The 14,043-nt window shown below is 34.1% G+C and overlaps 1 protein-coding gene across 8 annotated transcripts in view; it reads right to left on the bottom strand.

Moving 5' to 3' along the window:
• Positions 1-14,043, bottom strand: part of LOC126737937 (autism susceptibility gene 2 protein-like) — a 241,911-nt gene that overhangs the window by 22,883 nt on the left and 204,985 nt on the right. For all 8 annotated transcript variants that reach the window (XM_050443046.1, XM_050443049.1, XM_050443050.1 and 5 more), the window contains one exon: positions 2,700-3,063. In XM_050443046.1, coding sequence (XP_050299003.1) covers positions 2,700-3,063 — 364 coding nt within the window. The remainder of the gene's footprint in view (positions 1-2,699; positions 3,064-14,043) is intronic.

The following is a 14,043-nucleotide window of genomic DNA, read 5'->3' as shown; positions in this document are numbered from 1 at the left end:
ACTTTATTGGCCTGCCAATAATGATAAGTTCGTAAAACAGTTTTTTAATGATTTTTATTGGCCGTTAAGTGCCATTTTAGACGATCGTACGCGGCGTTGCCTTTTTACCATTTTTTTTCGATTTAACGTCCCATTGTATGTGTGGATTGACTCGTAATTGTTATTGCTACTTTTTTTAATTGACTACCTATCTGACGACGCCGAGGAATCTAGAGAATATAGGTTTTTATATGGTGGCGGAACAGTAATTTTTCAGTGGAAATGCTGGTATTACATATTTATAAAAAGCCGCAACACGTTGATCGTTTTAGCGAGTTGTATATACCTTAACTAGTAACCAGTTACCGTTTTTACGCTTTAAGACTTAAAAAGTAATACCTTTAAGAAATGTGAATTATATGTTGTAGGATTACCTTTTTTTCCAGAATCGTTGGTTCGACAAACTATTATCTTAAAAAGAAATCTCACAAGCCTGTAGAAGTTTACGTTAAGACAAGGAAATTTCCACATTTCTTACTTAAGTAATGCAAATATACTTTTTGATAGTTGACTTTTCTTACCTGCTTAAAACGCAATAAGTTAACAGCAAGCATTATTACAGGACGAAATATAAAGCCTACATGTATATTTTATTCTATATTCTACATAATACATGTGTTTTTAATTCCGGGTACACATAAAAATATTTTTAATAGAAGAAACTTACTAAGATGACTTGAGTCTCAAAAAATTAAATATATCGCAGCATCAGCTGAATGCCGAGTTTAACGAAAATAATTATTTCCAAACAGTAATTTATAAATTTGGTAAATATTAGAAGTCTAATTATTTTTTAAAACGAATATATACATGTCTACATAATATAAGAACCAAAAACTTCCTTGACCTTCCTATCATGAACTGTATATAAGTAATAACAATCACGAAAATATAAGGAAATATTAGTAGTATTCAAAGTAGTCGGAGATCCTTAGTTTTATTTAATTACTGATCAACAACATCATATATACGGTTATAAGTATTATATACGGAAACAATACTAAAGTCTAAAACTAAAACGAATAAATATTTGCTCATATAATAAGTCTTAAGAGAGTTAAGTTGTTGATTGAGAAAGCCATTAAAAACAACTGGATTTCCATAGAGCTGGTATATGATTACTGTTAAGCTAAATACAAATTTGTGAGACCCGCAACTATTCGATGAAATAATTATAAGCTTTTATTATTACATAATTTATTATTATTATCCGCCACTAACCCACACATTAAGTAACGCACCTAACCTAATCACCATATGGGTGTTCCCAACAAACCGTGCACATTGATTTATTTGATCAATAAAACGTTATTATGTATTTATGTTATTCATTGCAAATGATAATTTTTTATGCGCTCTGAACAGCTCGAGATTAATCGTGTTTGTTCTCGAGTTCTTGTATCACGCCGTGTATCTTTCAAAGCGTAATGAGTAGGAGTCACTTATCAAATGGTCTTTATAAAATAAGATTTATTTTCATTGGCCATATGTTTGAACGAGTTGATTGCCTTTCGTGCGTTGGTATTGTTTGTTTTGATTGTTGGGGTCGTAATATAATAGAAATCGTTTAGTGATGGCTTAGCTTCATGGCTGTAATAAAATAGAGTGAATTCAACTGTTGAAACTCCTCTTTGGTTTCATTTAAAGATTTTTTTCCTATGGTATTCGAGTATCACGAGTATTACGAATGTGTATGTTGATATTTTTCTTTTAAGTTCTGTAAGTTGTAATGTTCGGAAAAGGCGTTGCTTGGGAGTTGATTCCACATACTTGCACTTCATAAAAAGGAATCTCGATACAGCCACGTTCTGGGCGTCTAATACACTCAATGTTTATGAGTCGTATATGCCTATCGAGTAGATCCAGTGGGTATAGTTAGGTGAAACGATATGGGCCTTGTTTGGGTGCAAAGCTCCCAGATGCACGAATCTGAGCTTCGTAAAGCATTAAAAGCTGTTGCAGGAAAAGGTTGCATACCTTTTCCTAATAAAGGAAGCCCCAAGGTGAGAAGCCACGTTTGCTATTCCCGCTACATGACTACGACAGCGGCAAAGTAATCTGGGAGTAAATAAGGCTAGGTAGTAGGTAAGCTTCTTTGTAAATACCGCAAAGATAATTGTGTTTTGCCTTGTGGGTCTCCCGTAGAATTTAATGCAAACATTTGACCCAGCAAGTCTGTCTTTTCTATTGCGGTCAATGAACCATATTCCCTAGTCAATGGTGGAATTTTTGATCTACAGAATCCTTGATCAACTGCTTTTGCTACAGACCAGAACGATCTCCAACCATTCCGGCAATTGAGAGTTCCTTACTCTGTCATTATGTTTTTCTTTGCAGGTCCTCCGTGTACCGGGGAATGTGTATCCTCAACAACTCCCAAAGTATGAGACCAGGGACCGTTTTTTCAAATTTAGGCCCCTTTTAGACTGACTGTACCACTTATAAATTGCGAAAATGTTTTCAGTCAGTTAAACATCTGTTGAAGAAATCTATAAGATTTAAGAGCTGGAGCTGAATACTTTAAGAGGTTTTTGGAGGCTGCAGCTTGTGGTCGGAGTATCGAATCGAAGAAGTCGGAGTAAGCAAAAACATTTCTTATTAAGGATAATAGCAATAGACAACAGAATTTAATTCAATGAAAAAAAACAAAGACTACTAACCTTGACCACTCACAGGGACCTGCGGCACCTTAGCACTGGGCATCGCCGGCGCAATTTCCGGTTTCACCGTAGCCGCCTGCGGTTGCACGGCGCTGCCCATCGGCTGAGCGGCACCGCCCAGACCTGCGCCCTCGCCCACCGCGGGCGCTACCGTAGCCGACGGTATCGCCTGCGGCGGATGATGCGGTGGCTGTTGCGCAGGCGCGGGCGACGGTGCCGGCAGGTTGAGCGGCGTCGGCGCCGGTACCGGACTACTTCCTGGTCCATGAGGCAAACTGGGCAGGCTCGGCGGCAGCGCACCGGGAAATTCGTGTTTGCGTCCCGACGGCGCAGAAGGGAAGATCACCGAACTTGCATCGGAGCCCTGAAATAAAATGCCTGTATTAGTTTACTATAATCCATTTCCTAGTGCACATAGCAGCACTTTTTTCGGTAAACATCTCAATGATTTCATTTTTCGAGTTAATTTAAAAGTATTACCAAGTCTTTTATTAAAATTAAATACAAAATTTACGTGTTTATAAAAGTGTTAAGAAAAGTGGCGAAGTCTAGCCGTAAGAGCTACTCTAACTTAACTATATGAAACAGAAAGCACTTAGAAATTAAATAAACAATCTAAAAAAACCTATTACCCCAATTATGAGGAAAAAAATTAAAATTAACCACCATCAATAATGTAATTATCTTGCCAGGATAGAAAGGACAGCCCCATTAAGCAGACCAAGAACTCAAGGTTTATAATTAGAATAAAGTAGAAATAAGGTCTTTGGTGAAGTCGAAATAATAAAGATCGATTGGCCAATAAGGCATTTAACCTATATCTTATACAAAGCAACTATTAAATATTTATTTCATTTGCAAAAGGTTACTATTTTATACAGTACGTTCAAGAATCAGGTTTAAATTATTACAGTTTTTACAAGGCAATAAGTTGCTTAATTTAAATGAACTTTTTTGATTCGATGTATCAATTTATAGCAAGTGCATTTTTTGTACTCTTTGAGGGTTATTATTTAATATTATACACAATATTATACATTATTATTAAAATGGGCATCTAGAGCAAGTATATAAAAATAAATGTTATTTATAATTTAAATCATTATTCATCAAAAAAAAATCCAAATAGGTAATAAATAAAAATATCCTAATATAAAGTTATTTAACAAAATTAAGAAAAACTAATGTAAGACACATACCTACTCGGTAATAAACCCTTAATCATTGTGCTGAAATTCACGACCCTACTGTATTTGATTTAATTTTGGTAAAACCGACTTATTTAATTATTTTGTTTTACATATAAAAAAAAGACTCACCCTATATTTACTTTTAAATAAATAATGAAACCTTTTGCTTTTTGAGTGACAACTCTAAATAGGGATTTTTCTTTAGGTTTTAATTCACTTTCTGGCTATTTAAAAAGGAGACACTTAACAAAACGAAAAATGCGTGCTGTAGCTGTAAAATCTTGTTTCACATTTAAAGGAACCTTTTTGTTACTGAGTCAGCACACAATAAAAATAATCTTTATTACACGCGTTAGGAAGCGCTTAGGTAAGATAAATTTAATTATGTTGGTTATAGGGCAAAAAAGACCCTCTTATTAAAATCTGCGCTACGCCGCTCCCTAATGTCTGAAAAAAATTGCCTCGTTAATTTTTATGAGGCCGTAACTGGCATTTGAGGTTTTTTTTGTGAAAAAAATCTGTTTCAAACCATTTAATAAACAAGAAAAAATTCTTTCATTTAATAAAACGAACGTCTCCGCGAATTTAGTACTTTAATTCGCTGCGATTGAAAAATCTCTGGAATAACTTTTCTCTATTAAATTTATGGCCATTATAAAGCAATTTAAAAGGCAATTTACTCCGGTTTCTTTCGGGTAACAAATATCCTTGGACGTAAAACCGCTTTAATGCCGTTCATAGAAATTACTTTATTGCTCGGCATGGGCGCAAAAGTACGCTAATCGTCTAGACGGATAATCAATCTAATCCGGAAGCCCCGAACAATGTTTATCTGGGATACAAGCTCTACGGCGAATCGTCAGCCCAATCCAGCCGTGCACATGATGAACTCGAACCAATAAACGATCGTTTGGCTGGAAAATTAAGTGCCGACTCGGCCAGAACTTTTAATTGCTTTTCCGCCGCCCGTTTTTGGCCCGAGTTCGTGGATTTATCGTTAACCGAAAAATGCCCGAACCAGTCGCAGGTGTTTTTGTTTGTCTCGTTTTAAACGCTCTCGACGGCAAAACGCCAAACTCAATAGTCCTTTCACTTCTTTTTTACATTTTTCATTAGCAGAAAACTCCACCTAAACTGCCATTATATTATTCTGAAGTAAATTTGAGCAACTTTTTAAAAAGTCATAACTAATGTATAAAACCTATCGAAAATAAAAGAAACTAAAACCGCGGTTGGCGAATCCGAAAAAAGAAATATCCCGTTCCAAAGTTCTTGCCGTTAAGATGGAAATTAAATATAAGGCGAGTAGTCTGACGGGTTTAATTCGATTCAAATAAGTTAGGAAAAGTTTTGCCCGGAGAATGAAGCCGGGGGAATCCGGAGATGGAACTTTGAATTATTTAAGCCCCCCCTTTTATTAAGACAAGTTTAATCTTCCCAGTTTTCTGTTTCCTCGACGGGGCTCGGCCAGAGATGAATAAGCGATTAGGGGGCCGGAAAAACTTTTTAGGATTCTTTAGAGGCGAGTTGTTTGTCGGCGGCCTTATAGTATAGCTCTGGAAATTAATTAGTCTGATGGTTTGGTGTTTTTAATTTTCTTAATTGCTTGTTCACTTCCGTCATTTTTTAAATGACTAATTAATACTTAATTGTACTTTCCTCTCAGTGAGTAGCTAGCAAAACGATTGCACAAATTAACAATCCAGACGGCACACATCCTCCAATGGATGTCCAGTATGAGTCCACACTAAGTCGAAATATCCATTGATTAATAATGGACATCGTATGGATAACAGTGATCTTCCAAAAGATGCTTTAAAAATTATAATTATTTTACTTGAGACAAGAGGATAGGTTTTCTTGAGAAGCCATTGGACTTATTTTTATAGATAGGTACATAGTCTATATTTGGTCGAAAAAATAGTCTTACTAGGTTGTGTATGCATATTCTTTTCATGATGATATTATTGCAAGATTGTAGAATGGAAATAATGGAATATTTTTATCAGGCACAACAAAACACTTTTTTTCGCATAAGTATTTATTTTTATCTAATTTCGACATAAAATGAGTTTAATAAAAATGCCAATAATACCTGTTCGATAAATTTTTATACTTATACTGGGAAAGCACTCAATATGCAAAGATGCAAAGCACATAATATTATTCACAATCCATATTGTAAATACTTGAAAACATAATGCAATTTCTTTTTTTTTGTAGATAAAGGATTTAAAAAACATCAATAAAAATATAGTTCATATATTACGGTATTTGAAAACAACAAGTTAAACAAAAGAATTGAAATAAGAACTAGCGAAAATTATACTTCAGTTTATCAAAGTTTTTTACATCAGTGTACACTTAAAAAATCCAATAAATTTCAATAAAGTAGTATCTATAAGTTAGACTATTGTTGATAAAAGCTTTTATTAAAAAGATACTTATAGTCTAATAATTTTTTATGTCTCGGAACTTAGCAAAATATAGAATTTATAAGCTTTATGCCTTTTGTGCAAGAGTTGCAAAATTATTTAGTTCTAACGAATAAAGCTTAAAGTAAAGCTGGTTAGAGCAGAGCAATTATGAAGGTTTTGTGGGAGTTACAAATGGGTAATTAAAAATCTTCTCCAATAGATGCTTTACCACCAAATTCTATGAATGTGAGCCCATTATGCATTTCCACTAGGATCCACATTATTTTAATTTTAGTTCATTAGCCATTATCACCCATATTAAATATTTTTTCCGTTAATTACCCTTGGTCACAACTTTGTATAAACTCCATTTATCATTTTATTTTCGTTTAACTTTTACAGAATAAATTAATGTCGCATAAAGAAGATTAAACGCGAATAAAAGCAAAAAAAAAATTAATTACTTAAAAAAACTTCTCGTTGAAGCAGTTAATATAATCGGATTAGCCATCCATTCAGTCAGAAATAAAGTTGTCCGGGAGTCGTTGCGAAAGTTGCCAGAAGTTAAATTGGATTTCCCCAAGTTTCACTCAAATTTTATCATTTTTAATCTGATTACTTTTTGAAAACTAAGGGACACCGCCCGCGCGACCTACGCTCCGGGGATGTAAATTTTCATTATTCATCGTTGTAAATTATTAATTTTTTTGTTATTGTTCTTTAATGAAATGTCGCCAGCCGCGCACCCAACAGCGAGGGACGTAATTCCTTTATTTAAAGATAATTTGATCATTGCGGCGAAAATTAGGTTCTTCTTTTTTGATCTTGCCAGTGGAATAAACGAAATTGTAGGGCGACAAGTGATTTATTAACTTGATAAACTGATGTAAATAGATCCAGTACCTTAATTCTATTTTCTAATTCTCGACTTCCATTGATTTTCTTGGAGGACTCCTAGAAAATGCAGTCTCTAATGCATCTGTTCTTTCCAGCTCTTCCTAGGTCTTTCTAACTATTTTGTTCCCCTTGGTATTCATTATGGTATATATGTCGACATCCTTAGTATTTTTTTTATTTTCTCATTTATTTATCTTCAATGTATCCAATCATTGTTTTTGAAGATTACATATTATGTTGTTATGTCTACAGTTAGCAATTATCACCAGAGGATCGTAAACTGTTTTCCTTCATATCGAACATGTTAAAGAAATCAGTCTGATACGTTGGTTAAATAAAATTTGAGACATCGCAGTCACTAAAAAACCAAACATATGGTTAGAGCTAGTTGCTGGACGATGAAATCCAAATTCACCGTGTGTGCTACTTCGAGTTTTTGGATGGTGAATTATCCTTCAGGATCACTTTATACGCTTTTTCCTTTATCTTAATAAATGTTCCTTTATCTCAAAAATGTATCTTAAATATGTTTCGGAGTAGCTATAAAATGCCACTCTGGAAAACGAATGAGTTATAACACAGAATGATGATGTTTTAGTAAAAGGGCGCAGGCGGCAATATCTCGTTGGATTAATAAATATTTTATTTGCCGGTCTCGCTACAAAGAATTTATATCTCGAACGGCGAAACTCTACGAGCAGCAATTTGTCAACCGGGAGTCTCGGGCGCGAATTCGTGTTTAGACATGGCACGCAGCTGAGCCATCCATTAGCTTCGTTTGACGTAATGAATTAAATTAAACGGTGCCGTTTTTGAGTTGATTTAGAAGTGAAAAATTGAAGAATACACGCTAACTGATTGCCATAACGCTTGCGGTAGACATTATGAAGAATAATCGTTTGTTGTGGTCCTTCGAGCAGTGCGGAATTATTAGGTTTATATAATTAATTGCTTTTGTATGCATATAGTTCTAGCTATAATGGAAGTCACTAAGCGTTAAAAGAGAATTAGGCAGAAAGGATATGGCAAACATGTTTCTATGAAGTTCGATATATTTGTATAAGTCTTACAGTTTTATTGGTATTGAGGAGCGCTACTTCGCTGCTTGCTACTTGGTTATATGAGCAACAAAGATAAAGCTAGTTCTTAATGGCCTCGAGACAGATGGCTTAGCTACTTTTTAGAACTTGTCGGAAAAAAAAACTGGTATCACGAAGGTAGCGGATGGTAATGATTAAAAAGTGGTAAAAAAGTTAGATACAAATTTGAAAAAGACGAACATAAAAAAATGTTAGACCCAAACTAATCTTCAAAGAAAGATAATGCTCTCAAAAACTGCGCATGTATGCGTATGTATATACAGGGTGAATCTAGTAGTACTTTGCTATCAGTTATGTTCATATTTCGTTTTTTTTCACGCGATTAGAATTAAAACTAAGGCGCATAATTTTTTAAATAAAGATTTTTTTGGGCATGTTAATGGCATACGGGAATCACAACGCAGTGACTGTAGCTAATCTTTATCCTTAAAGGTCTCTCCGGACGTATTATCCAATACAACGTAATTTGGAATATTACAAACCACACTTTGGCGAATTTTAAGGCACGAATTACTGTATCCATTTCACGTATAACGGATACAAGCTTTACTTCCAAGGGATGATGGTTGTTACATCAGCAACAGTTAAGCCTAAACTGTACCAAGAACATTTTAGTTGCGGATCAAGCAATTTTCACACGCAATGGTATTCATAATTTTCACAACACGAATTAATAGGCAATGGAAAAATCATCTTTCGAACGAAAGCGAACATATTTTCAACGATTTGCAGTGAATGCGTGTGAGGTGCTCTTTATTTACAATACTTGCGACATTTACCGATACTCCTTGAAGAAGTTCCTCTTAACTTATAGCATTTAGCATTCGTCATAGTCTTTGTCGTTTCTTCTTGATATTTTCGCCATATTTTACATGACCAGTGCGACAGCTATTGGATCAAATGTTTCCCGAATGATGGATAGGCCGAAATGGTTCAATTGGATGGCCTGGTCGGGTTCGATCACCCGACCTTGACCTTTTATCTTTTAGTATTTATGTGACAGTTTTACGTGTTTTCGGATTTTTGTCTGTTAATTTCGGCGGTTTCATTTTTTATACCCAAGTTTTACTTTGGTTCTTGGTTATCCCTATTTTTTCTAAAGCAATTTTGAGTTCTTCCAGCATATCCTGTAATTCACTGATCTCTTGACCAATAAGCACAAAATCATCAGAAAAACAAAGATGGTTTAGGTATTTTCCGTCAATTTTTATTCCCTTTCTATCCCATTTCAGTATCTTGAAAACGTCTTTTAATGCAAGAGTGAATAACTTTGGAGACATGGTGTAACCCTGCCTAACTCCCATTTTTATTGACATTCTATTAATTTCTAGATCTTCTGCTATTTTTATTTTTGATGTTGCGTTGTTAAATATATTTTCAGTGGATCTTTATATTTCGAGTCTCAACTCTTGCATGGTTTATGGCTTTGAAGATAGCCCACAGTTCTGCGGAATCGAACGCCTTATTATAGTCAATGAAAGCTAGGTGTAGGGTCGTTGTATTTCTACTAATGACAGGATTCACGTATGTTCAATTGTACTTAAGTCTTTAAGGAATCCAGTTTGTTCAGAAGGTTGGTAAGCCTATTTGTTATAATTATTGTTACCAATTTGTATGGATGTAAGAGTAGAGTTGTTATTCGATAAATTTATATTTTTAACTTATCACCTTTTTTGTGCAATAGAACCACCTAAGCGTCCTGCCATGTTCCTGGAATAATACCTTGTATCAAGCATTTGTTTTAGTTGTGCCCACAACTGTTTCATTCAATTCATGGTTTCACTTATAATACCATGATCTCCAGGTGTTCTCTTATTCTTCATTTGGGATAGTGCTAATTATATTTCTTCTACAGTGATTTCTGGCAATTCTTCAGATCAAAAATTAAGAATTTTTCTATTGTCTGCCTCTGTTAGTTTTGGAATTATTGTTTTTTGATATAAGGTAATGTGGAAATTCTTGGTAATATTTATTAGCTCAAGTTTTTATTCTGTAGTTTTTCCGTTTGTATCTTTTAATTAATGATGTATTCTGTGTCGTGCCTTTGCGTTAGTGGTCTTAAGAACTTTCATATTTTATTGTTTTTAATAACTGCTTTTACCAGTTCTTCATTGTAGTGTCTCAGATCATCTCTCGTTTTCGTCTTTATAATTTTATTTAGCTCGTTATGTTCAGATGTGCCTTTAATCGTGTTTTTTCTTTTGCCTCTAAATGGAGAAAATGTCCTTTTTGTGGCTATTTTGATATCTGTTCTTATTTTAGTTTCTAGCTTGTTTATATCGACCAGGTTTAATACTTCTTTATTAGACAACTTACTTTTGGAATGATACATTTTTCACTGCTTGTTTTTGATTATTTACTATACAGCCAATTTAATTTTTAGAATTTTAATCTTCGAAGCTGGGCTGACTGATCCACATGGAGCGCAACATCGACTTTGAACTTGCTATTGATACACTAACTAGTTTTAAGAAAAAAAGTAATAAACTCAAACATATTTTTCTTATTTCAAACATCTATGTATTCATAATTTTTGATCGATTATGTAAACTACAAACAAATATAATTTACCTCACTATATCCAGAGTTTACCAAAAATGCAATATCACCCCCCAGTTTCTCGCTTCTCTAATTTACATACTTACTTCATAAGTTTGTTCATAAATCTCGGCGCCGACGTTTGCCAAAGCCCTGTTGCTTTCCCCTTAAATACCCCCAAAATCCGTAACACGCAGCATTGTCCCCCTCGGTCTCGGCCTTTCCGTGGGCGCAGCACTCCGTAAACATTGGCATAATTAGTTAAATGTCGTGTTGACAAGCGGTCGAGGACCGAAATAGCCTTGTTCGTGGTGTCCCCCTGACTGCTTTTATCTTTCACGTTCATTCTAACCCTCTCTTTGCCCACAAATTGCCTTCCTGGTCTGGTCAGGAATATCAAAAGCAATCAGGGTCTATGATTGCTTTTGATAATTAAGATGGGTCAATATACATAAATTGAAATTAGCCTGAGTATATTCAAGATAATATAATAATTGATTTAGTGGGTTGGTCTTGCATAGGGTAAATAGATATCAAGCGGTTACAGAAGCAAGTAGTGAATTTCCACTCGAAAGTCAATATTTACGCAGAACAGCAGACAAGACTGATCATTTATTGATAACTTTGTTAATTTGGCCACTGGTATGCATCTCAGATCTTGCTGGAAAGCTCATCTAAAAAGTTTTTACTGTTATTGTCCAGTTAGGACATATCATTTTATCTTTTTTTTATTCATTCCCTTTGCGTTTTCTATAATACAGATATAAAGAATATTAAACGTGTAATTATAATTTTAACAAGACCCTCAACGTCTACTTTGTCGCAACATAAAAGTGATCATTACTGTAAAATATCTTTTGAGTATACTCCCCAGACGAAACTAAATCAAGAAGGCGAAGTGTACTCCACGGCCTCTCTCTGCAAAATTCGCCATGTCAACACAAACTCCTTATTTAGCCGGGGCAAAATTAATAAAGCGGAAACTCGGGCTTTCAAAGACTTTTCCGGGTTACTCGAGAAATTGAGGTGGGTAATGGTAATTAATTAAAGTTTTCAAGAACTGTTCCGTGCCTTGCCGTAAGAGTTTAGTTTAAGTTTAGTTTGGTTTAAAATATTATAAGGAAACTTTAAGACTGCTGCAATCGCTTTGGCAGCTACTACTGAACTTCTCTCTTGCATTTAGATTTTCGCCGTTGAGTTTTATTGAATCTTTTTCGGTGTTTTTCTTTGAAAATTTAATTAGCGACTTTACAGAGTTTAAGTGCAGTTATTTTAATTCTTGCTTTGAGCACTTCTTTAGCGAACTTTAGAACTCTATTGACTCTGACTAAGTCTTATTATAGTTTGCTGTAAATGGGCTCTATAGACATTTGTCAAATGTATACCAACTAATAAACTGGCGCAACTAATTTATATAGACTTGTTCAGTTAAAGGTGTACAAACTTGTATTAGTCTTTTATAGTTAGGAAGTTGACAATTTTTTTATGCAGTTACATTATCTACATTAAAATATTTGCTGTTTGTTAATATTTTTTTTAACCAATTTCATCATTGCTTTTAGTTGACAGTTTATATATTTTAAATGATATTAGCTGTACTTTTGTGACTTTCAAATCATCATAAGCTTTTTTTTTGACCGTGTCTTCTTTTTGTAAATTTGTTTTTCAATTTTTTCCAGAGAGTTCATCCTATAATTATCCATGAACATATGGTATATACAGGATGTCTTTTAATATTTTTTATAAATTTTATGTCACTAGAACTGCAAAAGTTAACAAACAAAATATATCGCGATTCATACAGCGGCGCCACCTAACAGTCATATCTTAAAATATTAATTAAGGTATCAGAAGCAGCAAGAGTAAACTTTTTAAACAAATAGGAATTAAAAGAAAACCAAAAAACAAGCCATAGCAAATAAAAATAAACAGCCTTTATTTGCGTATTTAAAACACTATAAACAGAGAGAAATTGAATCTCAGTAGTTGAATGATCTTTCATAGAGAGAAGTTTTATGCTTTGGTATCCCATATTTAGCACAATGGGGAATACGTGAATCATGCACCCTAATAAGCTTATTAAAAATATATAGTGGTTGTTTATTATTAATTATCTTATAAACAAGAGTATTATAGCGTTTTTACCCGTTCGTTAGATATGAATTAAAATATTCAATGCACAAAAATACTCAACTGACTTATTTAGACGCTTACCCTACTAAACACAAACACGACGTATTTATTTACTACAATTTATGTTCGATTTAAATATCGCGCCAATAATCCGAACTGAACTGTCAATTGGCTCCCAGCGGCGACGCGGCTCCTTATATACTCGGCTGACCATGATGCCGCAAGATTTGCTGACCTTCCACGCGTGTTCAGAAACTTCATACGGTGGGCCTGCTTGTATCACGGCGATAATTCCGGAACGTTCGTAAAATCGTTGCAATATTTAAATGTAGCTCAAAGGCTTTTTAAAGTTTTAACCATCCAGAGTCATTATAGAATTCAGAAACATGATCAAAATTATGTAGACCCCATCAAAATTTTAAGCAGCTTTTCTGCAGTCTTTGATAAAAAATCACTATCCTCTAATAAAGGAGAAGGCCACCACAAATCAGCTTACAATAAGACAAAAATCCAAAAATGAAACAATTACCATATATACACGCAACCTCTAATGCGCATTAGCAAAATGCGAATTAGATAAAACGCATGTATTTTAAAATATTTGAAATATGGGGATGATCTCGCTCTAAGGCGCTTTAAGGTTTCCAGTCTATGGAAGAAGATCCAAATTCACATTAATTTTCAGTGCTGCCAATTAACAAAAATTTGAAAACCGAGACAACGCGAAAAATGTCCACTTTGATTTTGTTGCTGTATGCTTTGATAGCGCAAAATTTACACAATTATATTCTTATTCTTATTAAAGATATTTTAACTCAATCTAAGTAATTGAAGCGTTCGGGGCAACGAGGTACATAAGCCACATTCGGTAATTTTTAAGAAAAACGACATTAAAGGTGGTATTTCTTTTTCTTGTCAAAATAAAACTATACTTTCTGTTATCAATGAGATACTTTTAAAAATGCTAGTTTTTTAAAGTAAGTTTCAGAAATTCTTTGGTTATAATAAGAATCACTCAAGGTCAAAAATATAATTTAGCACATTTCTGACTATCAATAGGCTTTAAAAA

The sequence above is a fragment of the Anthonomus grandis genome, chromosome 6 (assembly GCF_022605725.1).
Source record: "Anthonomus grandis grandis chromosome 6, icAntGran1.3, whole genome shotgun sequence".
NCBI lineage: Eukaryota > Metazoa > Arthropoda > Insecta > Coleoptera > Curculionidae > Anthonomus > Anthonomus grandis.
Note: the sequence above shows the minus strand (reverse complement) of the source record. Positions and strands in the feature narration are given on the sequence as shown.